At 48.1% G+C, this 26,830-nt stretch overlaps 1 protein-coding gene and 1 pseudogene across 2 annotated transcripts in view; both read left to right on the plus strand.

Annotated features, from left to right (window-relative positions):
- Positions 1 to 26,830, plus strand: part of Hk1 (hexokinase 1) — a 93,410-nt gene that overhangs the window by 25,851 nt on the left and 40,729 nt on the right. For both annotated transcript variants that reach the window (XM_076834223.1, XM_076834224.1), the window contains one exon: positions 12,813 to 12,975. In XM_076834223.1, the coding sequence (XP_076690338.1) occupies positions 12,813 to 12,975 (163 nt within the window). The remainder of the gene's footprint in view (positions 1 to 12,812; positions 12,976 to 26,830) is intronic.
- LOC143381119 (T-complex protein 1 subunit zeta pseudogene) lies at positions 23,911 to 25,692 on the plus strand (annotated as a pseudogene).

The following is a 26,830-nucleotide window of genomic DNA, read 5'->3' on the forward strand; positions in this document are numbered from 1 at the left end:
TTTAATTTTGAGACAGGGTCTCACTAAGTTGCTTAGGGCCTCACTTGCTAAGTTGCTTAGGCTGGTCTTGAACTTGTGATCCTCTTGCCTCAACCTCTAGAACTGCTGGGATTACAGGCATGTACCACCATGCCCTGCTCACTTTCAGAATTTGACACAATTATAGTTACATTACACATTATATTACATTATGCCTCTTCCATGCCCACCTCTGATCCCATTCTCTTTTCTGTCTAGAGGTGACCTCTGGACTGAATTTGTTTATCATTTCCATGCATGTTTTTATACTTTCAATGCATATGCATGTATCTGTGAACAGTATATAGTATCGCTTTATATGGGTTTCACCTTTCTTTTTGGTTGTTGATTTTTTAAATTTATTTTTTATTCTAATTTGTTATATGACAGCAGAATGCATTATAATTCATATTACACATACAGAGCACAATATTTTATATCTTTGGTTGTATAAAAAGTATATTCACACCAATTCATGTCTTCATACATGTATTTAGGGTAATGATATCCGTCTCATTCCACCATCTTTTTTACCCCACACCCCCTCCCTTCCCCTCCTAAACCTTTGCCCTATCTAGAGTTCATCTAATCCTCCCATGTTCCCTCTCCCAACTCCACTATGAATCAGCCTCCTTATAGCAAAGAAAACATTTAGCATTTGTTTTTTTGGGATTGGCTAACTTCATTTAGCATTATCTTCTCCAACTTCACCTATTTATCTGCAAATGCCATGATTTTATTCCTTTTATTGCTGAGTAATATTCCATTGTGTATATATACCACATTTTCTTTATCCATTATTCTTTCTGAAGGGCATCTAGGTTGGTTCCATGTTTAGCTATTGTGAATTGTGCTGCTATAAACATTCATGTGGCTGTGTCCCTGTAGTGTGCTGTTTTTAAGTTCTTTGGGTATAGTCCGAGGAGTGGGATACCTGGGTCAAATGGTTGGGCTTAACCTTTTTAAATGATGCTATCCTGAATGTGTTCAAGCATTTTTTTTTCTTTGTACCTAGTATCGAACCCAGGAGCATTAACCACTAAACCACATCCCCAGCCCTTTTTTATATTTTATTTTGAGGCAGGATCTCGCTGAGTTGCTTAGGTCCTTGCTAAATTGCTGAGACTGCCCTTGAACTCGTGATCCTCCTGCTTCAGCCTCCTAAGCTGCTGGGATCATAGGCGTGCGCCACCGCTTCTGGCTGCATCTCGTATTGCTTAGTGTCATGTAAAAGTTTTACAATTGGTGATATACTGTATGTCTCCTTTTCCCAACTTACTTTCAATCTCTATTTTTGAGACTTTTTCATGTTCATCTTCATTAACTCTTATTAATTTAAACTGCTGTGTGCTCTTACATTGTGTACATACTCCACAGTTAATTTATGCATTCTTCTTTTTCTTTTTTTTTTTTTGGTGGTGTTGGGGATTGAACTCAGGGCCTTGTGCATGTGAGGCAGGCACTCTACCAACTGAGCTATGTATCTTGTCCTTATGCATTCTTCTTTTTTTTTTTTTAGAGAGAGAGAGAGAATTTTAATATTTATTTTTTAGTTTTTGGTGGACACAACATCTTTGTTTGTATGTGGTGCTGAGGATCGAACCTGGGCTGCACGCATGCCAGGCGAGCGCGCTACTGCTTGAGCCACATCCCCAGCCCCTGCATTCTTCTTTTGATGGGAACTTGGGTTTCTAATTTTTCAGAATAACTTTCTCTCTGAACTTTCTTTGAAACGACTCCTTTGGCGCTGGCGCACATTTCTCTAGGCTCTAAGCTGAATGCTTTAAGCTGCGTGTCTACCGTGGACCGGAGTTACTAGGTGCTGGGGTATGTGCACCTTGCCAACTCTAAGACTTTGCCAAATTGTCATCCTTGGTGGCCATACCTTATCACGCTGCCATCAGAGGTGTTTGTAGGTTGCCACTGTGCATGCCAACCTTTTGTAAGGTCAAATCTTCACAGATTTGTAAGTTTTCAAGTCTGTTTCCTTCCTTAGTAATTTCCATTCACATCGCAGGCATTGGGGCTCAGTTTAAAATTAGCCCATTTCCTAATTCACCTTATCAAACGGCTCTTATTGCAGAGTTTTTCAGAGTGAAGTTGACAGCTCTCATTGTGAGCCTTGTGCTCGACTGCTGGCCGCAGCTGAACCATTTGTACAGTTTTGGCTGGGGATAGCTGCCAAGGAGGGCTGGGTACAACTCTCTGTAGCCCCTTGCATTCTAGGGTGGGGCTTTAGACTTTTCTGGGAATTAAATGCACTCATACACTTTGGTTTCTACGCTCTCTCTCTTCCTGGGTGGATCGATCCTAGGCAGAGAGGGCTTATCTGTCCCTTAAATGTGCCCAGCTCTGTTCAGAGAAAACCTAAGCCAACAGCCTTTCTCAGGCTATCTTCCGTAAAAGGAGAGGGTGGCTGCACCCCCCACCCCCTCCCTGTGGCCGAGAAAACTGAAACGTGAAGTCTGCACGTTTGCAAATAGAAGCTGAGCTGTCCTTGTGCAGACAGAAAAAACCCTCAAAGATTCACCTGGAGTCCATGCCCATTCCCATTTGGGGCTCCAGGTGCCGAGACCTGCCGGGGGATCTAATAGGCAGGGGGTATTGTATGCCTACTGTGTGCCTTTCCTTTTTCTTATTGGGGTTCTTGTTTAATCATTAGTAATAATGAATAATAATCAAGACCAACCTGTAAGATCTGTCATATTTACTGCCATGTATCCTGCTAAAGGCATTATGAGCATTAGCTTGTCTAATCCCTACAGGGTATTGAACTCAGGGTCACTTAACCACTGAGCCACATCCCCAGCCCAGTTTTGTGTTGTATTAGAGACAGCATCTCACTGAGTTGCTAAGCACCTCACCATTGCTGAAGCTGGCTTTGAATTCATGATCCTCCTGATTCAGCCTCCTTAGCTGCTGGGATTATAGGCGTGTGCCTCTACTCCCGGCTCCCCAGTACTTTTTCATACTTTATTTTAGGGCCTCGGTAAGTTGCTGAGGCTGGCTTTGAACTTGCGATCCTGCCTCAGCCTCCTGAGCTGCTAGGATGACAGGCATGCGCAACTGGCTTCTACTTTATTTTTAGTGGGTCTGTAATTCACATGAAACGAAATTTCCCATCTTAAAGTGTGCGGTCAAGTGGTTTCTAACACATTTGCAAGTTTGGGCAACCGTCTGGTTCCATAATGTTTTCATCACCCCAAAAAACGAATCCTGTACCCATTAGTAGTCATTCCCCATTCCTCCCTCCCCCAGCTCCTGGCATCCACTGATCTGCTTTCTTTTTTGTGCGTTTGCCTCTTCTGGACGTTTTGTATAAATGGAATTGTACAAAATGTGGCCTTTCGTGTCTGGCTCCTTTCCCTGGGCCCACAGTGTTCAAGGTACAGCCACCTGTGCGTGTGTCGGTGCCTCAGTACTCCACCGTGGCCACATGGCACATTTCATTTGTCCTGTCGTGGTCCGCTGATGGACGTGTGGATTGCTTTGTCCCTCAGCTTTCCAAATCCTGCTACGGTGAACATTTGTGTGTGTGTTTTTCATGTGGACGTGCGTTCCTGTCTCCTGAGTAGATGTGTGGGAGTGGAATTCCCAGAGAGTCCTGCATTTAACCCTCATGACGAAAGCATCGTCTCCATTTAGAACTGAGGAAACCCAGGCCCCCAAGTGGTGGCCTGCCCTGTTGATCACAGTTCACAGTGACAGTGACCAGAGTGCTCCTGCCACCCCCTTGACTCAGAATCCCGCATTCTTTCCATCATGTTACACTCAACTCTTTCATTTTGCAGTTTAGGGAGATATCCAAAGGGGGAAAGACTGGGCGGGGACAGGCAGAGCTGGCTCAGGGTCATGCAGGAGCCTGCTCCTTCCCAGCACCGGCTCCGTCCCTCTGCCCTGTGGCTGTGTTGGTGGCCTCTCCATTTGGGAAGGTGGGATATTTTAGGTCATTTACAGTGAGATGGAAGGGATTTGCTGTTTTTCATATTTCTTCTTGTGCCCTTTTCAGTTTGTTCCCTTTCTCTTATTCTTGCTTACATTTGAAAGCGGACCCCCGGAGGGGACAGGACTTAACCCAACCCCCACTGTCAGCCTCACTGGCCATGCTATAAATAATTAGTGGCCTCAACTATTGATTGACACTTGGGGCCTGCCTTCACTGGAGACCTCATCTCTCTGATGGATCCTGGTGCCTTCCAGGACCCTGTCTAAGTGGGCATGGTAAGTGGAGGAGACCCAGGCCATTGCTGTGATGGACACCACCTCACCTTTGCTCAGGTCTGTTCCGTTTACAAAATGCTTGATTTAGTAAGATGTTTGATCTGGTTGAATCCTTCCAGTGACCTTGGATGTAGGTATTTTTTTCCTGCCTCTTACACAGGGGACAGGTGAGGCTTAGAAAGTGGTGTTGACGTGATCTCGGTGATCAGAAAGCAGTGGGCCTCCTTGACACCAGTGGGCAGATGTCACTGTGCATGGGGAGCTAGAACTATGGTCCAGGGCTTCAGAGTCTCAAAGCCATTGATGGGATTTATGGCACGATACCCCAAAATATGACCCGCTGGCATTCAGAAAGACAGCAGAAGCCAGAAAGTCACTACCACCTTGCCCCGCCCTTGTCCCCCCGAGGCAGGTCAGAAAACCCAGGAAGGATTTTTTTTTTCTGACTTTCCCCTGAAGTCTTAAGACACAGCTTCTTTTAAGATCTGGAGGAAAGGAGCCCCTCCCCCCACCTCTGAAGAAACAGGGACACCAGACAGAATCTGAACAGGCAGTGTTGCTAATCACCCCCAGTTTATTACCAATGGATCAGACCACCCCTTTGAGCAATTATATTTCTCCACAGTGGTCCTTATCTTCACCAAACCTGGCATAAACTGCACCGGTTTACCTGTTTCTTGGGGTCTTCCTGTCCTTATTAAGGATCCTATGTTATATAAAACTTTAATTTGTGTGCTTTTCTGTTGTTAGTCTGCCTTTTGTTCTAATGACCTCAGCCATGAGCTAACATGGGAAGGAGAGATGTCTCTTTCCCCCTGCACCATATTCTGCATTACAGTGACTTTGCAGGAGAAACCGTCACCCAAGGCCGCCACAGCGGAGATGTATCTGAAATGCCAGAACTGTGCTGGCCAGCGCAGTGGCCACCTGCCCCATGTGGCTGTTGATCATTTGAAATGTGCCAAGTCCGATTTGACATGCACTGTTGAGTGTGAAATTCACGCAGGTTTTCCAGAACTCGATGTGACCAAAAGAATATATAATGGCCATTGATGATTTTTAAGTATTGATTGCGTGTTGAATCGTATTTTGACTGCTAGGAAATTAAAAATCACCCTATGTGGTTCATATTATATTCTGTTGGACAGGACTCTGCTAGACAGTGGATTTGATGGTTCAGAAGCCGGAACAGAGACACACTCTGTTTTTTAATTTTATTTATTTATTTTTGCAGTTCTGGGGATTGAACTCAGCCTCGTGCGTGCTGGGCAAGTGCTCTACTACTGAGCTACTTCGCTAGCCCAGCACCCTGCATTTACAGCAGTGGGTTCCTAAGGGTCTTTGATCCTCAGTTTCCTCATCTGTAAGGAGGCTGGAATCCATGATCTCAAAAGGACCCCTCTAGCTTGAGGAGGTGTTGTTAGGTGGTCATCAAACTCTGTGGGCCTCTGTTTCCTTATCTGTCAAATGGGATAAATGATTACTACCTTGTTATCTACCCACTTATCCAATTAGAGAATGGACACGGAAGTGCTTAGAAAGTGTACAGAGCTGTGCTGGGTGTTGCCGTCACTCACACTCAGAACATACCTGAAGGCACCTTGAGCAGCCCGGTGGGGGGTGGCAGCTCTCTGGATAACAGGGCCCTGAGCCTAGGCAAGGATCCTGGGTGCCATTCTGCCTTTGCTTCTGTGTGTGAGAGCTCACGGGCCCTCTGCATGTCCATGCTCCCTGGTCGAATGGGCAGATCAAATGCTACCATGGAAGCATGTTGCCTGCATTCTGAGGAACCCAAAGTGCTCTGGAGCTGGTGTGTCCGCCACATGTGAAGGCAGGAGGAAATACCCATGTTTGATACTTGCCCAGGGTCCTGGAGGCAGTGTAGCTGAACGAGGCCCACGGGCTTTGAACTTGGGCCTGGTCCACCCCCACCACTGTAGTACCTGGGACCCTCAGCACGAGGCTCTGGTTTTCTCCTAGTGAAGGTAGACCTGTCCACACTTCTGATGTCCTTCTCCTTTTGCTGGGAGGGCCTGGGATATTGGAATTGTGAATCTGGAGGCTGGCCTCCTCCCATGCTTCTACACAGGAGGCTGAGAATGAAGCCTGCGGTTCCTGCCCTGCCACATTCCAGGGCTGCTGCTTCCCCTTGACGCATGGCAGCCTCCAGTATTTTTAGCTGGTTCAATGTGACAGCTTTGTTCTCTTCCTGAGCCGGGGCATGGCCACTCTCACCCGCCTGGAAGCTCATATTAATGGGTGCCAAGGTCACCTGGAGGACCTTGGGGCTGACCTCAGGGCCTTATTGGCAAGAGGAGTCTGAGAAATAAGGAAGGAACACCGTCAGCTTAGGCCTGTGCTGCCCGGTGGCTCTGTACTTGGGACAGTTCTGCTTAACTGTGAAAGCTGAGGTTCCTCTTATGTAAAACAAGGTCACTAATGACAAGCTTAGAAACTGTGCAGGTTTGCACCAGGGCAGGGTGACATGCCTAGTGTGAGCCTGGCCACACTCTTACTCCTAGAGCCTCAATGTCCTCATTGGGAATGGGGATCTTGCGTTCCCCCCAATGATTTGTGTGTGAACAGTTGCATGAACGGGGGCTGTGGGGGTTGGGGGGCTAGTCCACAATCTTTGAAAGGGGACAGTCGAGATGCATGGGCAGTATGATATAAGTATGCCTCACCTGGGAGAGGAGCCGTGAGGAACCACCTTGGCAAGGCAGGCGAGTGCCTGAGGGGTCTTTTTTTTTTTTTTTTTTTTTTGCTTTGGTGATGTTTGTCCTGGGTCCTTCACGGAGGCGCCTCTGCAGTGGAATTTATTTCCCCAAGAACACTTCCTTAGGGGACCTGCAGATAATTTAGCAGTCTCCTGCAAGCTCAAATATGGACCTGAGAATCCTGACTGTCTTTAGGGCCCCTCCTGTCCTTCTGGGCCCCCGCCAGCAAGGGGGATGCTTTGAGGGGAAGGAAGGGGTTCCAGGAAGGCGCCGGACTCGCCGCACCCCAGAGAGGGCCTGGTGTCGGGGGTAAGGGCTGGGCCGTTTGGGGAAGAGGAGTCATTAGGCCTTATCTGAGCCAGCAAGCCCTCTGAGACCTTCCTGGGCTAGGCGTCCCAGAGGTCTCCCTCCCGCCCAGCAGAGGAGCCACCCAGCTCAGCCAAGGAGCACCACGTGGCACCATCCTCAGGACTCGGGGGCACTCAAAGGGCTCAGGAGGCGTGGCCCCTGCACCCAACACTCGTGGTTTAGCAGACGCCCGAGCCATGCATGTGTCCCTGCAGCACCCAAGAAAGACACACACCACAGTGTGTCCACTGGGGCCCACCGACTCCTCCATGGTGGGCACCTAAGGCCGAGGGGATGCTGAGGAGAGGAGCTCACGGTGTGGGGCGGGGTGGATTATGGCAGCTGCTCTGCAGAAGGTGAGTGTGGAGGGGCTTTGAGAGGAAGGAAGGTCCGGGAGGCCGCTGGAGGGTGGCTCTGTGAGGAGAGACCATGAGGGTGAGGAATCAGTGTCGGGCCCTGGGCGCACACCATCTCCTGGGAGTTGCTGGTTGCTGCCCAGGATACCTCCCCTGGGGCCATCTCTTCCCTGCTCAGAGACTGGCGACCAAGAGCAAGACAGAAACTAGTGTCCCTGGCTGCCACCGCAGCAGGGAGGTGAGCCTGGGTAGCCGGAGGAGCCCTGTGCAGGCAGGAAGAAGAGTCCAGAGGCCCTGGGCGGCACCATCCACAGTGGAGGGCCTGCGGGTCGGGGCTCAGCTTCCTTCCCAGGGTCGTTTGAAGGGGGACAGGATCAGGCAGGCAGCCTGATCCCAACTGGAGGCTGAACAAGCCCTCCTGTGTGCCTTCTGTGTGGCACTGGAGCCTGGAGCCGTGGCACTAATGCCTCTCACATGCCTGTGTCCCGCTGCTCCAGGAAGCCCCAGCCTGCTTCTCCCTGGGCTTGGAGGAAGGAGCAGAGGACCAGGAATTGGGGACCTTGTGTCCGCCCCAGTTCTCTGCCAACTGAGCAACCTCTCTGACCTCCTTGGAAGTGACAGTGCCTGCCTTGCTTCTCCAGATAGGACGGGAAGGACCCGTAGGTGAAAGTGCTGTGCAGAGTAGAGGCCTCTCTAGATCAGGCCACCGGACACACCCACAGACCCTGAGAAGACCGAGGTGCTGCCCGGATGGCAGAGCCAGAAGCCAAATGCAAGTGTCTGCATTGTCCCATCTCTGTCCTGACAGCCAGGCAGGCGGCGTCTTGAGGAAATCTTAAATGTGACTCTTCGTGCAAGCCTTAGAGGCAGTTTGCAGAGGAAGTAGGAAGGTGGAGTTAAGGAGCAGGTGTTTGTGATGTGATTCCAGTTTTGTAAAACAAAATTTAAAAACTAGTATGTGTATGTGTGAGTGTTTAGCTGGGAAACTGGTCCTACCACAAAGCTCTTTTGGCAGGGACGTATATCTGGGGAGACTTGGGGGGAAATTCATCCTTCTCTCTTTTATGCATTGATGTGCATTTGAATATTAAAATAAGTATATTACCTTAATTGTTTATAAAAAAAAACAAACAAGAAATCAGTGCTAATGTTTCAGAGGAATTTTGCCAGAATCTTCCATTTGCCATGTTTCAGGCACCTAACTGTAGTTTTCTCTTCTACAGAAATGGGTCAATAGCATTTGTAATAGACGCATTTTAAAGGCATTTATGTAAAAGACATTGGGGACATATGATTATGTGACCCAGGGGTGAGTAAGAAAATGATATCAATGCTTATTTTGCTCTAGGCACATTATTAAGGTCCTCCCCATATCCCTCGTAGGTATCTCTATTTTAAAAGTGAGGAAAGCAAGACTCAGAGAGGTTGAGTAACTTGTCCCAAATCACACAGCTGATAAGTGGCAGGTCCTGGATTTGAACCCAGCTATTTTTGTCTACCCCTCCCCACGCCCCACCCCTTGCACTGTTCTTTCCAACATGTGGGAAAGAATGGAAATGCTCAAGGAGAAGCCCCAGAGAGGGGTTACAAGACCTGGAATCTGGACCCTGCTGCTACTTAAAAACCATGTGACTGAGCATGACTCATGGGTTTCAGTTTCCTCTATGAAATGGCGATAATGCCTTTCTCACCGATCCCAGTGACAGGAGTAAAGGAACTAGCATATTCAGATACCTGCTTCTTGTCTGGCACTTGGCATCTGTGAGCTCTTTTCATCTCTTTCTGTGAAGTTCAAACGGGGTAGAGCATGTGACAGTCTAGAGTGGGAGCCACAGAGGCTCTGCGCGTTAGAGTGGTTATGAATGGTAGTAGGACCTGCTCTGGCCTGGCTCAGTCTCCTTGGAAAGGGAAGTGAATCTGATGTTGAAACATCCGCTCTGCCCACGAGCTAACAGCCTGTTTAACCCTTCTCTGCGGCTCCCCAGCTTCCTTTGCAAGTGAATGTTTTGCTCAGAAAGTTCACTGGAGCCAGGCATGGTGGTGCACGCCTGTAATTCCAGTGGCTCAGGAGGCTGAGGCAGGAGGATGCTGAGTTTAAAGCCAGCTTCAGGGGCTGGGGATATAGCTCAGTTGGTAGAGGGCTTGCCTAGCATGCACAAGGCCCTGGGTTCAATCCCCAGCACCACATAAGAAATATATCTGCACCTGGGGTGGACTCAGCAACACATTATGCACTTAAAAAAAACACAAAATAGAGCTGGGGATATGACCCCATGGTTAAACACCCCTGCGTTCAATGCCTAGTTCCATAAGTTTATTTGCGAAACTTGTGCTGAGCAGCTTCAGTCCCACTGTTGCTCTGCCTCCTTGACCCTCACACAACAATGGCCGAGAAGGAGTGAAATTTTCCATGGCCGGGCCCCTTTCCTGGAGGTGACAATGCCTGGTTGCCAGGGGTTACTGGCACGCCTGCCACCACCAGCCAGCTCGCCTGGGCATGTCCAGTCTTGAATTTGTTTCTTGTGCACATTCTCTAGGGACAGGAGGTGGGGCTGGGGTTGGCACCGCAGTGTGTGTGAGGGGCTGCTGGGTTCTTGGCTGGACAGCTCTGGGCCAGGACCTGGCAGAGAGAACACAGCCCCTCTGCCAATGCCTCCTCTGCCTGAGAGCCCGGGAGCTGCTGAGAGCTTTAAGGCCCTCTTGGTCCACAAGAAGTTCTATATATACATATTTTTTTGTACCTGGGATTGAACCCAGAGGGACTTAACCACTGAGCCACATCCCATCCCTTTTTTTGTATTTTACTTAGAGTCAGGGTCTCGCTGAGTTGCTTAGGGTCTTGCTAAGTTGCTGAGGCTGACTTTGAACTCGTGATCCTCCTGCCTCAGCCCCCGGAGCTGCTGGGATTTCTGCACTTGGCATGAGCGGCATTCTAAGGGGAGGGACAGAATGGTGGAAATGTGAGTGAATGTGTAGGTGGGGGAGGGGAGGGGGAGAGGAAAAGAAAACATCTGGAGATCTGTAGAGAGAGTAGGAAAACTGCAAGACCGAGGACAAAGCCCCCAAGCCCTTGGCCCCTTCCCTCTGGGGTTCTTACAGAGCCCTGGGGCAAATGTGCTGGGGTGATCCCCTGACTCCTCCCTCCCTCCCTCCACCCACCACCCTTTCCCACATGCGTGGGGGGGGCCAGGCAGGGTGGGTGTTCAGCGTGGAGCTGGTGCTCCTGGGAGTTTCTGCCCTGTGCCTTGACTGGTGCCGATGCTTCTGGGCCACATAAAGCCTCACATTCCATAGGGCACGCATCTGCCGAGTCCTGCACCAGGAGTTGCCTGGCTTGAGGGGCTTGTGATGATGCATGCACCTGAGCAGGTGGGGCTTCCTGCCACCATGACAGCTGGGGCATGAGCTGCCTTCCAGTCCCATTCTGCTTTTTCCCCTGGGGCTTCTGGGCCCTCCTTGGGTGGGACTTAGCTGTCTCACAATGTCAGCGTTCCTCTGTGTGCTGAACTGTGCCTTGAGTCGGGAGGCAGGTGGCTATGGAGCTACAGAGAGCTTTGCCTTTTCTAGAAACTTCTCCCTGTCTGGCTAGAAAACCCCAAAGCTCTCCTTAGGTCAACTCTTCGCAGAGTAGGAGCGGGACCTACTCTGGCTGTGTGCTTTGAACCAATCCCTTAGTTTTTTGGAGCCTTGGTTTCTGCATCTATAAAATGGGGCTTAGGAACTTCTGCCTGACAGGGTCATTTTGAAAGTTAGATGACATACTGGATGTGAAAGCACTTGATAAGTAAACATAATTATGCAGTTTTGTTCCTGCAGCCAGTGTGTGAGTTCCCCTTCTGGGCCAGGCAGCTGGGGGTGGGGATTACAAAGGGCTGTTCCTGGGGAGCTCACAGAGTGTCCACGATCCCGATCCCGAGGTAGCCTGAGGAGTGTGGGAGTGGTAGTGTGACTTTTTGCAGGGTCTTGCTCCTGCTCAGCTGTTCTCCATCTGGAGACCCCTCGGTCTCTCAGGAGCACCATCTTGTCATTGGGTTCTCATTAAAGACGTGCCCGGACTCGCCCTGCATGGGATCTAGTCTGAATTTGTTTATACGGCTCCTCAGGCCCTGCCAGATTTAGCTCTTGACAGTTCGACCAGTGACCTCCGTACACTGTCTGCTTGATCCGTGTTGAATAGCAGGCACCCAGTAGGCGCTTCTCTGGGGAGTGCTAGGGAGCCCAGGATCTTGGGCATCCCAAGCAGGCACTCCCCCACCTTGCCACACCCAGCCCCCTCCCATTAAACACTTCCTGAGAGAGTAAGTGGGAAGATACTATGAAGGACACACAGCCAGTGACAGCCCAGGGGCCTGAGGTTAAGAGGAGAACGGGGGACCGGGAAGAGGAGCAGGTTGGGTCAGCCCTGTGGAAGGGTGTAGGGTGTCTGCTTGGAGGTATGGGCATGTTGGCCCCAGCACATGGGCATGGGGGACTGTCTTATATATTTGAGAGTGGGGTTAAGGTTTTTGTGCTCTGGACCTGTCACCCCATGTTCTCGGAAGGTCCTACCATTTTTCTTTCTAGATGTCATGCCCAAGGAAACCCACCAGTACAAGTGGGTTAATGATAGTCGCTGATGTTTAGTGAGCACTTACTGTGTTCTGAGTGCTTCTCTGTCTCATTTGATCTTACCAAACCCTAGGAGTTAGGCTCTATTTATTTTCAGTCGAAGAAACGGAAATTCACACAGCTTTTAAGTAAGAGAGTTGGGACTTGAATCCAGGTGGCTGATTCTGGAACCCTTGTTCTTAACCGCTGTGGCACTGCTGTCCTTGAGGAGCCAGCCACCTCTCACAGTGGGAAGACACTCAGGTGTTCCTTACGTGGGGGGAGACTTGCCTCCATGGTGTCCTGGGAACTGACGGGCAGTTTCTATGTCATATTCAAGGGCTGGAAAAGACGGTGGAATTGTCTAGTTCATTTTGCGGTGAGGAACAGGGGCCCTGCTCTGGGAGGTATGGTTGATGGCAGCTGAGTGGCCTCGTGTTGTGTGACGTGCCTGCAGGAGCTGGATTGTCTTGGGTCCACAGGTTCCTCACCCTGCCCTGTCCTCCTCGCTGATAGGACCTTCCACAGCCGCAGCCTCACTCTCCTTCCCTCTCTCCTCCCCCAGATTGATAAGTATCTCTATACCATGCGGCTCTCCGATGAAACTCTGATAGATATCATGACACGCTTCAGGAAGGAAATGAAGAATGGCCTCTCCCGGGATTTTAATCCAACAGCCACGGTCAAGATGTTGCCAACCTTTGTAAGGTCCATTCCTGATGGTTCAGGTGAGTCTCTCACCCGGAGAATTGGCTCTGAGGGCTGAAGGTTCTCTGGAACCGTCCTGCCACCTCTATGAGTTCATGCATTCATCCATTCATTCACTCATTCACCTGCCCGTCATCTGTTCTCCCATCTGCCCATCCACTGGTCAATCCAGCTATTCATTGACTGATTGGTTGACCCAGCCATCTGTCTGTCTGTCCTCCTGTATCTACTGAGCATTTACCATGTGCCAGGCACTGGGGTTACCACTTTGGACAAGGCTGACCTTCCCTCATTGGTCTGTTGGTGTGGTGGCTTGTGATGTTTTGAAAATGTCGTGTTTTGGATTTGGTGGAAAGCTCTGTGGGTTGCTTTTATGTCTCCAGAAAAAACAAAGGTTCGTTTTAGGAGAATCTCTCCATCAGGGCACCAAGCCCACCTCCCTCCCTGTGGAGCCCCAGATAAGTAGCAGTCCTAGTGGCCAGGTGGGTCTCGGACCCAAGGGGGGATTCGAGTTTGCCTTTGAACTCAACCCCTAGGTACTGAATCCAGGCAGCCTCAATGTAGAGAAATGAAGAAGGGATGCAGAATTGAAAAACAAAGTTTTTCTCTTGGTCTGCGTCCCTGTGGCTCATGCTGCTGAGGGGTGCCCTGAGGATTGTCAGTCCCCTTCCCAGAGGATGGCATCAGCCCCTCCCTTGGCTCTGGCCTGCTCTGTGGATTGTCTGTCCAGCCAGTCCCCAGTGGTTGGTTTGCAGAGGTGGGTTCTGAGCCTTGGCACTTCACAGAAACCCCATTGGTGCTCTAGGCTGGAGTCCACCTGCTGCATGTCACGGGGAGGGAGGTCACGAGGAAGTCAGGTTCCTCTGGTGAGTGCACACCTGGGAGTGCGTGACCTTCACGCCCCACTCTTGTTCCTGCTCTGGGGGCTTTTGTTTAAAGCAGCTTGTGTGCAGCCTGCAAAACAGACGCCAGGAAAGCCGCAGGTGCTGCTGTCATGGGCTGGAGTGGGAGAGTCCTGCCCTGCTGACAGCTGGCCTGTGGAGCTCCCGGGGCAGTGTGGGACATGGGAGGGGTGCATGCCGTTCGCTGTGTGGCTGTGGATGGGCTTTACCTCGTGCACACGCATTGCCATTGATACCTGTGACCTTTCTTTAGCTATTCAATGACAGACTCCACCTCTGTCCTTTTGTTTACTGGAGGTATTGGTTACTAGCAGTTTAGCTTTTTAAGAAATCCTGAGTGGGTTCTGGTCAGCAGTGTGACCTGAGTCTGGTGTGCCCTGGGTGTGTTCTCATGCCTGGGTCTAGGGGAGGTAGACTCTTCTAGATTAGTTGCATGCTTTCCCAGCCTTGGATGGGAACACAGGAGCCTTCCCAGGACTAATGGATTGGCTGAGAGAAGTGGTGGAGGAGGGGAGCGCTGTGGGCCGCCCCAGGGGAGCTCCTGCTTGGGCTTGGCTTGGGAGATCTCCAAAGGATACCTGATCCCGGCATGCACCTGGTCCTTTGTGAGCAGCCCAGGGCAGACATGGAAGGAGGAGGAGCAGGTGCCTTCCCACCAGCTTGGCTCCCAGGGCTCTGAGTCAGTAGGGCACCTTCTCCCTTATTCTTCCCACCAACCATTTCCAGGGTCAAGGGTCTCCAACTGTGCTAGTAATCTAGCCATTTGCCCCTTTTGTTGTCCCTCAAAACAAGGCCCAGAACCAGAAGATATATTTCCCCAAATATATCAAAAGATATATTTGGGGAAATATATCTTCTAGTTCCCTCTTAAAGCTTCATAGTAGAGCCAGCGTGGTGGTGCACGCCTGTAACCCCAGTGGCTGAGAGGAGGCTGAGACAGGAGGTTCATGAGTTCAAAGCCAGCCTTAGCAACTTAGCATAGCCCTAAGCAACTTGGTGAGACCCTGTCTCTAAACAAAATACAAAAAAGGGGCTTAGGATGTGGCCTAGTGGTTAAGTGCCCCTGAGTTCCGTCCCTGGTACGGAATTAAAAGAAAGAAAGAAAGAAAGAAAACATAGTAGATATAACCTACTAAAGGCCCTGAGAGCCTTGCAGGACAGAATCCTTTAACTTAACATCTGCTGTCACAGTTCATCTATTTTGAAACACTCATTCTTTTGTTAAGTTTGACTATCTCTGAAATCAGGAATATTTTGTTTAATAATTGCACCTCTAGTTGTTATTGGCAGCAGTTTTTCTCTGTTAATGTTACCTCAAATAAAGGTGTTACTCACAATCAGTGACTTAAATATGATGAGCATGTGGTTGTCAGCCTATACTGGGGACACTGTCAGAAGGCTGTGGAATTAGAGCCCGTGGCCTGGGCCCTTCTTTTGAGCCTCTGTCTCCTCCAGTGCTGATGGGGCTGTTTAGGCCTCTCAGGAGCACCGACTAGTATGGAGAGCAAAAGAGGGGGCACACCAAAGCTCTGAACCCGAGGGACCAACCCAAGCCCTGTGTGTACAGCAGGATGGGTTCCTGGAGCTTGTACTGAGGATGCCAGTCACTGGACTAGGCCCACACCAGTGACCTCTCCTTAACTTGATCACATCTGCAAAGCCTCCATTTCCACAGGTAGGGACTTGTTAGGACTCCAACAGAACTTTTTAGGGGAACAATGCAATTTAAAACAGACCCTATAGCCTTTCTCCCTGTGACTGCTCCTGATGTTCATGGATGGGCTCAGTTCATAGGTCCTGGGGCCCACACTCTGCTTGGAATGGTCCCTGCAGCCACCAAGACCTTGCTACTAATGCGAAGGTCTCAGATACCTGACCCCAGTGTGATCCCTGCCCCTTTGTGAAGGAAGGGGCTTCCCTCATGCTTTGCCCTGGCTCAGGGTTCATCCTCTGAGAACCAAGAGGTCTCCTGGAGTGATCAGAAGGCAGGTCTCTTTACTCGGATGCTGTGTGCTTGTCCCTTTTTGAAGCGTTAATTACTGCTTCGACTGTAGTAATTAGTCAGCACCAGAAATAGTGATAATCCCAAACCACGGAAGGGCAGATAGAGCTCATTGGTGGAAAAATGCTCCAGCCTGTGAGGTGAAGTTGGGATTTCCAAGGAAATCAAAGGAAACAAACCTTTCCCCTCCCACTGACCTTGACCCTGGTGGAATGGACTCAGTTTTGGAATGCTACTGATGCTTCAGAAGGATGTGTGAAAACTTCTCATATATACATTCTGATATGTATCAGCCCTTTTAAAATTAGCTTTCCTGCTTTGGCCCTTATGGACAATAATTTTTTTCTAGGTACACTTTGCCGACTGGGCCTCATTCATGAAACCTCCCTTGTTATCTCCTCTTATTTATCACTAGGGCTATTGTAGCAAGCTATCTTAGGGTGCATAAAGTTGGGCATTTCTTTGTCTCTTGTTTATGGTTTCTAGCGTGTTCTTTACCAAAGGAGAAGCAAGCAGATATTTACTGGAAGTTTTGGGATGTCCCATTATCTTTTTTTTTTTATGCAAACTGAATAATTCATATTTTGGTCATAGTTATTTTGGGGCCCTGAATATAAATAGTCCTGTGTTCCAGCCAAAGGAAGAAAAAGACTTCTCTTTTCTTCCTGTGATGTTAGGTTGTCTCAGTTTTTCTGCCTGGAAAGATGGTTGGCGTGTCCCAAAAGGTGCCTCCATCTGAAATCTGCACACCTAGTAGTGTTCTGGGTTTTTTTTTTTTTTTTTTTTTTTTTGATACCGGGGATTGAACTCAGGGGCATTTACCACTGAGCCACATCCTCAGCCCTATTTTGTATTTTATTTGGAGACAGCATCTCACTTAACACCTCACTTTTGCTGAGGCTGGCTTTGAATTTGCAATCCTCCTGTCTCAGCCTCCTGAGCCTCTGGGATTACAGGCGTGCACCACCGTGCCTGGCTTCTGGTGGTTTTTTTTTTTTAAATATTTTTTTTAGTTATAGATGGACACAATACTTTTATTTTATTTATTTTTATGTGGTGCTGAGTATCCAACCCAGTGCCATACACAGGAGAGACAAGTGCTCTACCACTGAGCCCCAGCCCCAGCCCCTCGGTGGGGTCTTTGATGAAGGTGTGGAATTCTTGCCAGGGGCTGGATTGCAGGTAGCAGGGAATACCGCTGGAGCTCGTTGGCAGCGCAGGGCAAAGGTAGGCACTTCATGAAGGTAGATTTCTGTTTACCCTGTATTCCAGTGCAGGCCCGCACTCGAGAGACATCTGTCCCTGTGTTTGTTTTTCATTATTTGCTGGTAATAATGGCTATCGTTAGAAAGGAGAGAGTTGCCAGGGTCCTTCAGGATGTTTTGTTTAATGAGCCTTCTCTTGAAGAACTGTTGTCCTGGCTCAGTGGGAATGGGAAATGTGGGGAGAAGCTGCAGACAGGAGGCCCCAGGAGCCAGGAAGGCGTTTTTGAGACCCCAGATTTGAAGAGGAAGTTGGAGGAATGTCCACTGCTACAGAAAGAGGTTGAACCTGTCGCTAAAGGGGAAGAAGTAAATATAACAGAAATATAAAATGCTGGATCAGTCTCTGGTGCTGCCACTCGCTGTCTGTCTGATCTTGGGGAAGCTACTTCCCTTCTCTGAGTCTCCATTTCCTCATCTGTAAAATGGGCCTGAGGGTTCCTGCTGTCTCATGACCAAGTGAAAATGCTTTGGAAACTGTCATGCACAGTGAGAATTATAGGGGGTCTCCTCATCAATGTGGCTTATAACTGGCTTTGTAAGAATTCTTGGGGGGCCTTTCCTGATCAGTGTGGATAGTCAAGAACCCCACTCCTAGATGTGTGAGCCAGTCCCTGGAGGAAGGGTGCAGGGTTTTTAGCAGCTCGCTGGCCTCTCTGGGATGTTATGGGAGAAGCCTGTCTTACCTGCACCCGAGCACCCCGCCTCTGAGCTAGCCACAGGAAGTGGGGTGAGCTTCCAGGCTGCAGTGTTGGTTCCTCTGTAAAGGGGTGACTGTCCCCCTTGGCTGTGAATTGGGATCCAACCTCAAATAAAAGGGATGATATGTTCCCTTTGTTATAGAGGGAAAGTGGGTATTTGGGGAGAACACCTTCCCTAAAAAAGGAATATTGGACTCGAGAGCCTTCTGTTGATGCTGAAAGAATTTAAATCAGTTTAGGCAAAAATGGGAAAATTCTAGGTTCCCACAGTGGAGAAGTCTAGTGTCTGTTGGCTTCTGAGTCCGGGAGCTCCCGTGTCTCTCCCTCTGCAGCCCCTTTCCTTGTATCGACTTTACTCCTGATACCTTCCCCTGACAGTGGCAGAGGTGACCCCCGAAGCCCTAGGCTGATATCTCTCTCTCTCTCTTTTTTTTTAAAAAATTTTAAAATGGACACAATACCTTTAATTAATTAATTAATGTATGTATGTATGTGGTGCTGAGATTCTAACCCAGTGCCTCACACATGCTAGGCAAGTGCTCTGCCACTGAGCCACAGCCCAGCCCTAGGCTGACACCTCTTACACCCTAGCTAGTGATTCTAGCCAGAGAGCTCCCCTAGCACCCCTGATGGCTCCAAATGCCCCTGGGTGACTCTTGATGCCCTTGGTTTACATGCTGGTCCTCTTGCAGCCGCAGCAGGTGATCAGCCCCATCCCCAACCCCAGGATGCCGCTAGTTTACCAAAAATCTTGTGGACCTTTCCAAGGTCATTCCTTGGGTCCTCTAGGAGCCAGCCGTCCACCTGCTGATTGCCTTCTTTATGTGGGGCTGGGTACTCAGGAAAGGAAGGCTAGAGGTCACATTGCCTTTCCCTCCAAGTTGCTTCTCATCCAACTGAGGAAGATAAGGCAGACACATAAAAAATAATAAGCATCGCGCAGGCCTGGCCATAAACGAGGCATTGAGCCTGTTTGGTTGGAGTTTCCTTATCCATAAAACCCGGGAGGTGAGTTAATATTTGTCCAGTGTTTCCTAAGCTATAAAAGTGACTTTCAGAAGAGCTGCAGCCACCCTTCTTTAGCAATCACAGAGCTTGTCTCAACTGGGGACACTGCTCAGGGAGGGGTCAGGAGCTGAGAGAGACCCCTTCTGAGTGCCTTTCGAGGCTGTGTACCAAGGCCCCTCTGAAGCCCGTCTGGCTGCCTGCTAGTGTGTGAAGCATCTGGTTTGTAGCTTTGTCCTGGCATCTTATAGCCACCCTTTCTGCTCTGTCCCTAACTCCCTGGGACCCCGCTGACCTGGGCTTGTTTAGAAAGGCTGAGCAGACCATAGACACGTGGGCCAGCCCCGTGTACCCGCCTTGCCTGGGCTCCTCCCTGGTCTCCAGCCCGCTGAGCTCAGTTTTTACTTATTCTGCTGGGAAAACTTTAGGCCTGGGAATCTCTAGAGGTTCTGCAGAAACCTGTCCCCTTCCTGGAGGAGACGCTGGAAACACTTAGCTGCTGTGTCACCCTGGGCACTGATGAATCAGCAGGGCTTCCAGCCCCAGCCCCTGGACCTTGAGTGACAGGAAGCCTGCTTTGTCTAATTTATCCGAAAATGAGAGCAGGCTGGTGACTGAGGCTTCCCATGCTATTTTGAAGTTCTGATGGGGCTGGGGACGCGCTCAGTGGTGGAGCGCTGGCCTAACCTATGCAGGGCCCTGGGTTCCTTTAAAAAAATTGAGGTTATGATGAAAAGCCAGTGTAAAACATGAAACAGAACTCACTTAAATAAACATTCAATGGTGAATGAGTTAATTAAATAAAAATGTTAGAATGAAAAGGTCCCATAATGCCATCCTGGCAGAGGATTCACTTTGGTGAATTCCCTGAGCCTGAGTGGTTTCTGGTTGTTTACCCGATTGAGCTTTTTCATTATCTTCATTAAAAAGCAAAGCAAAACCAAATGAAAAGCCTCAAGGAACTGTGGCTGTTGAGGAGCCCCAGCAAAGGATCGTAACCATTACTGCTGTGCAGAAATCTCACTCTGGTCCTGTGCTTGGGGATCTTTGACCTTGCGCTCTGTCGAGGAGGCAGAATTCGTGGTTGTGAATTTGGGCTTTATTCACATGCTGACATTGCCACTCACTGGTTGTGTGCTTGGGCAAGTTACCTAATCCCTCCCTGCCTTTCCTTGCTTATCTGTAGAATGGGCATTATTCTCCCATTCATTAGGAGGATGAAAATAAAATGATGCATATAAACTATTTAGTGATTGGTAGAGAAAGGCCCCAAAAGTGAAAACTGATGGTAAAATAAAATGTTTTGCGTGTGGTGACGCGACTGTAATCCCAGTGGCTCCGGAGGCTGAGGCAGGAGGATCGCGAGTTCAAAGCCAGCCTCAACAACAACAACAACAACAACAAAACCCAAGGCACTAAGCAACTCAGTGACACCCTGTCTGTAAATGAAATACAGAATATGACTTGGTATGTGGCTTGGTGGTTGAATGACCCTGAGTTCAAACCCCGGTTTGGGGGGTAACTGAGGATTGAACTCAAGGGCACTCAACCACATCCCCACATCTCCCACCACCAAGCCGGCAGATGAAGTGTTTTTATATTCTAGTGACTCACCTGCTTGACAGGAGCCACTTTGTACTGAATTCAGGTTTTTAACCTGATGGTGTTATAAGGTCCATGAGGTTAGGATTCTAATGGGAAACCAAGGAAACACCTTAAACTGATTTGAATAATTGGGGACTTGGAGTTTACACTGGGGGTGTGGCTCAGTGGTAAAACATCCCTTGGTTCAACCCCCAGTACTGCAAACCAAACCAAAACAAACCGTGTCATGTTAAAGCCAGACGGAGGATCACATATTATATGATCCCATTTATCCGAGACGTCAGAATAGGGAACTTTATTAGTGCTTGCTGCGGGACGGGGAGTGACTGCTAATGAACACAGGGCTTCTTTTGCAATGATGAAAATTTTCTAAACTTTGTAGTGATGGTTGCATACCTTTGTAAATATACTGAAAATCACTACATTTTAAAATGGATGAATTGTTTGATACAGGAATTATATTTTAATAAAGCTGTTTTTTTAAAAACCAACCAATGGCATAACTGCTTCTTGCTTCATGCATCACAAGCCAGATGTGCCTTTAATGAGGAACAGGCCACTGATCCCTGTGGTCAGGCAGCTAGCAGAGTGTCCTGGGGGCTGGGTGTGGTGGTGCATGCCTGTCATCTCAGTGGCTTAGCAGGCTAAGGCAGGAGGATCACAAGTTCAAAGCCAGCCTCAACAACTTAGGGGGCCCTAAACAACTCAGGGAAACCCTGTCTCTAAATAAAACATAAAAAAGGGCTGGGAATGTGGCTCAGTAGTTAAGCGCCCCAGGTTCAATCCCCAGTACAAAAGAAAGAAAGAAAGAAAAAAAAGCAAGCTGTTCGGGTGCCAAGGGCAAATGCAGAGAATTCTTAGTTACAGTCCTTCCATGTGGAACTTGAGAGGGAGCCGTGAATTTAGTGCAGGAGTCCTTCATCCCTTTACACCTTCATTGTTGAGCTTTTACTATGTCAGAGCTCACAGCTTAGGTCAAATACAGAGTACGTCAGCGGGATAAAAGAGAATACTTTTTTTTTTAACAAAAAGCAACCATTTTACTTACCAAAAAAAAAAAAAAAAAAAAAAAAAAAAAAGCCCAAGGAATCCAAGGATATCCAAAAACAATCTCAAAAATGAACAAAGTTGGAGAACTTTTCACTTCCAATTTCAAAATTTACTATAAACAACAGTAATCAGAAATGAGGGGCACTGGTAGGGGACAGACATAGTGATGGATAGGACCAAAATGAGAGTGCAGAGCCCAACTCCGACCTTTCCATCAATCGTTTCTTGGCAAGGGTGCCAAGACTATTCAATGAGGAAACAACACATGGCACTGAGACACTGAATGTCCACAAACAAAAGAGCCAGGTTGGACCCTAACTCACAGTATATACAAAAGATTAACTCAGAATGGATTAAAGGCCTAAATGAAAGCTGAAACTATAACACTCTTAAAAGGAAATACAGGTATGAATTTTTGTGACCTTGGATTTGACCATGGAGTTAGATACAGACCCCAAGGGCATGAACAACAAAAGAAAAAGAAAATAAATTGTACTTTATCAAAATTAAAAACTTTGTGCATTAAGATGCTATCAAGAGGGGCTGGGGTGGTGGCTCAGTGGTAGCGTGCTTGCCTAGCATGTGTGAGGCACTGGGTTCAATCCTCAGCACCACATAAAAATAAATAAAGGTCCATTGACAACTAAAAAAATATCAAAAAAAAAAAAAGATGCTCTCAAGAGACGGATTTGGTGGCACACACCTGTAATCCCAGTGACTTGAGAGGCTAAGGCAAGAGGATCCTGAGTTCAAAACCAGCCTCAGCAACTTATTGAGGCCCTGAGACCCTGTTCCAAAAAAAGGGATGGGGGGATAGGGATGTGACTCAGTACTTAAGCACCCCTGGGTTCAATTCCTGGTACTGGGGGAAAAAAATGCTGTCAAGAAAGTGAGAAAACAATCTACAGAAGGGGAGAGAACATTTTCAGGTCATAACTAGAATATTTACAGAACTCACAGCTCAACGTTAAACAGACAATGCAATTGTGAAAACAGGCAAAGGGAAAAATAAATAAATAAAAATGGATAAAGGATCTGAACAGATACATCTTTAAAGATATACCAGTGGCCAATAAGCACGTGAAGAGGTGCTTAATATCCTTAGTCATCTGAGAAATGTAAAACAAACAAACAAACAAAAAACAAAGTCATGAGTGTCGCTGGAGATGTAGAGAAATTGGAAATGTCTTACATCACAGATGGGAATGAAAATGCAGCTGCTTTTGAGAACAGTGACCATTTCTCAAAAAGGTAAACATGATCCTTCATTTGACACAGCAATTCTGCAGTGACTGCGTGTGTTCACACGTGTGTACTCATGTACACCAGTGTTCATAGCAGCTTTATTCATGAGAGGCAAAAGGTGTAAGGTGCCCCGTGTCCTTTGGTGGATGAATGGATAAATAACGTGTGCTACATCCAGACAGCGGGGCGTTATTTGACCACAAAAGGGAATGAAATACGAATACATACAGCAACAGAGATGAGCTTCAAAAACATTTTGCTCTTAGTGAAACCCTGTCTTAAAATTAAAAAAAAAAATTAAAAAAAACATGGAAAAGGCGGGGCTGGGGATGTGGCTCAGTGACTAAGTGCCCCTGGGTTCAATCCCTGGTACCAACAAAACAAACCCCCCACACATACACACACACCCCCCTGAGGTCCAGAAAACCAACCAACCAACCATTTTACTAAGGGAAAGACACCAGTCATGAAAGGCCACAGACTCCATGATTCTGTCCATGGGAAATGTCCACGATAGGAAAGCCTGTGGAGACAGAAAGCAGATCGGTGGGAGATGAGGACGTTTGGAAGTGATAAAGGTACTGAGTTTCTTTTTGAGTTGAAGACAATGCTCCTAAAACTAATTGTGGTGATGGTTGCACGACTCTGAAACTACTAAAAGCCACTGAATTGTACACTGTAGGTGCGTGAATTATGGGAATTACATTTTGATAATGCTGTTATATAAAATATGATAATAATGGTCCTTCTCTGGGTAAATGAGATGCTTCAAAGCAGTCTGGTATTGACTGTCATGGGACTGAGGCTCTTGTGTGTGTGTGTGTGTGTGTGAGTGTGTGAGAGAGAGAGAGAGAGAGAGAGAGAGAGAGAGTATGTGTGTGTGTGGTTTTGCTGGGGATCCATCAAACCCAGGCCTCCTGCATGCTGGGCAATTGCTGTACCACTGAGCCACACCCCAGCCCTGATTTTTAGAGTTTTGTAGACAAAGAATGACAAATCTGTGAAGGGGTGACAGAATCAGTGGGTGTCTGGTCCTGGGATGGGAGACTTAAAATTTGGGGATGTTACTAAGCAGAGGCATCCAAGCTGGGCATGGTAGTGCACACCTGTAATCCCAGCAGCTCGGGAGGCTGTGGCGGGAGGATCAAAAGTTCAAAGCCAGTGCGTGCCCCTCTTCCTTTCTCTGGACAGCAATGGCGGCCGTGAAGACTCTGAACCCAAAGGCCGAGGTGGCCCGCGCGCAGGCGGCGCTGGCGGTGAACATCAGCGCGGCCCGCGGGCTGCAGGACGTGCTGCAGACCAACCTGGGGCCCAAGGGCACCATGAAAATGCTGGTATCGGGCACTGGGGACATCAAGCTCACCAAGGATGGCAACGTGCTGCTGCACGAAATGCAAATTCAGCACCCAACAGCCTCCTTGATAGCAAAAGTAGCAACAGCCCAAGATGACAACACTGGGGATGGCACCACTTCCAATGTCCTTATCATTGGAGAGCTGCTCAAACAGGCAGACCTCTACATTTCTGAGGGTCTTCATCCTAGAATAATCACTGAAGGTTTCGAAGCTGCAAAGGAAAAGGCCCTTCAGTTTTTGGAACAAGTCAAAGTAAGCAGAGAGATGGACAGGGAGACACTCATAGATGTGGCCAGAACGTCTCTCCGTACCAAAGTTCATGCTGAACTTGCAGACATCCTGACAGAGGCTGTAGTGGACTCCATTTTGGCCATTAAAAAAAAAGATGAGCCTATTGACCTGTTCATGGTTGAGATCATGGAGATGAAACATAAATCTGAAACTGACACAAGCTTAATCAGAGGGCTTGTTTTGGACCATGGGGCCCGCCACCCTGACATGAAGAAGAGAGTGGAAAACGCATACATTCTCACATGCAATGTGTCGCTGGAGTATGAAAAAACAGAAGTGAATCCTGGCTTTTTTTACAAGAGTGCAGAAGAGAGAGAGAAACTAGTAAAAGCTGAAAGAAAATTTATTGAAGATAGAGTGAAAAAAATAGTAGAACTGAAAAAGAAAGTCTGTGGTGATTCAGATAAAGGTTTTGTTGTTATCAATCAGAAGGGGATTGACCCCTTTTCTTTGGATGCTCTTGCAAAAGAAGGCATAGTAGCTCTGCGCAGAGCTAAACGGAGAAATATGGAAAGGCTGACTCTTGCTTGTGGTGGGGTGGCTCTGAATTCTCTTGATGACCTCAGTCCTGACTGCCTGGGCCATGCAGGACTTGTCTGTGAGTATACCTTGGGAGAAGAGAAGTTCACCTTTATTAAGAAATGTAACAATCCTCGTTCTGTCACATTATTAGTCAAAGGACCAAATAAGCACACACTTACTCAGATCAAAGATGCTATACGCGGTGGCTTAAGGGCAGTCAAAAATGCACTCGATGATGGCTGTGTGGTTCCAGGTGCTGGTGCAGTGGAGGTGGCCATGGCAGAAGCCCTGATTAAGTATAAGCCCAGTGTGAAAGGCAGGGCCCAACTTGGAGTCCAGGCGTTTGCTGATGCATTGCTCATTATTCCCAAGGTTCTTGCTCAGAACTCTGGTTTTGACCTTCAAGAAACACTAGTTAAGATTCAAGCAGAACATTCAGAATCGGGTCAGCTTGTAGGCGTGGACCTGAACACAGGTGAGCCAATGGTTGCAGCAGAAGTGGGCGTATGGGCTAACTACTGTGTGAAGAAACAGCTTCTTCACTCCTGCACTGTGCTTGCCACCAACATTCTCCTGGTTGATGAGATCATGCGAGCTGGAAGGTCCATCTGAAACTGAAGACTATGGAATGATCCTGAGGGATATAGTGGTGGATTTTTGTACCAGCCTCAAATGATTGTTCAAGGAATTTTCTTCTCCCATATGAAAAAAAAAAAAAAAAGATTGGTCACATATTCAAATTATGGTGTGAAATTATAATTACAGTATTTTTTAAATTGCACTGAGTGTACATGCATAAAGCAGGTCCTTTTTACCCAGTGAACAGATGTTTTGTTTATTACAGTGACATAAAATTACATGTCAGATAAGCTCGTCATCTGCCTTATTAAATATTCCTTGAAAAAAAAAAAAAGTTCAAAGCCAGCCTCAGCAACTTAGGGGGGCCCTAGGCAATTTAGTGAGAACCCTGTCTCTAAACACAATATAAAAAAGGGCTTGGGATGTGACTCAGTGGTTAAGCGCCCCTGGGTTCAATCCCCAATACCAAAAAGAAAAGAAAAAAAACCAAGACATACATGTGGGTTGGGGGTTGAGGCAGAAGCCAGTGGACAATGGGTGGCTTCGGTTTGTTTGGTTGGAAACCCTGAGGCCCATCTCTGGTGATGAGGCTGTTTTGGGGCCTCAGTAGAGGAAGGACATTCACCCCTACCCTACCCTGAAATCTTTATGGCTTTCTTCGTGTGGAAGATAGAGAGATGGCCCTTTCCAAGTGTTAGGTCCCTGAGTGGTTTTTGCCCGCGGTGATGCTGACAGGGCCTGTTTCTGTGTGGCAGTCCTGGTGTTCAAGTCAGTTGTCCGACCTGGGTATGGGGAGGCCGGAGCAGCTGGATGCACCTTGAAGACGTTGCACCAAGTGGAAGAAGCCAGTCACAAAAAGACAAATAGTGTGTGATTCCCCTTAGAGGAAAGGTCCAGAATAAGCAAATTTTAGAGAGAGCAGCAGAGAGATTACCAAAGACAGGGGATGGGGAGCAGCCAATAGGGAGTTGTCGCCTCATGGTCATCAAGTTTTGGTTCAGTGATGAGAATGGTTTGGAAATAGTGGTCATTGCTCAATATCATGCATGTACTTAGTAGCTCCAAACTGTAGACTTGAGAGGGGTCACATTGTTACCAGTTTTATGTACATTTCACCACAACCATGAAAGAATCACCCTGTGCGTGAGCCCTCTGACCACCATGGGAGGAAACCATGGCCTAGGATGGACCCCAGGTGTAGGTTTTCTCCGCATTGAAATGCTCTGTGAGTCTCACTTGTGGATCACAGGGCTGTTTTTGAAATCAGAGAAGATGTTAGGGAAGAAGGAATGAACCTTGTCCTACTTCAGTACTTCCATTCCCTGTGGTCAGTGCTCCAAGCCCTTTCAGCCTGAG

Source organism: Callospermophilus lateralis, chromosome 15, assembly GCF_048772815.1.
Source record: "Callospermophilus lateralis isolate mCalLat2 chromosome 15, mCalLat2.hap1, whole genome shotgun sequence".
Taxonomy (NCBI): domain Eukaryota; kingdom Metazoa; phylum Chordata; class Mammalia; order Rodentia; family Sciuridae; genus Callospermophilus; species Callospermophilus lateralis.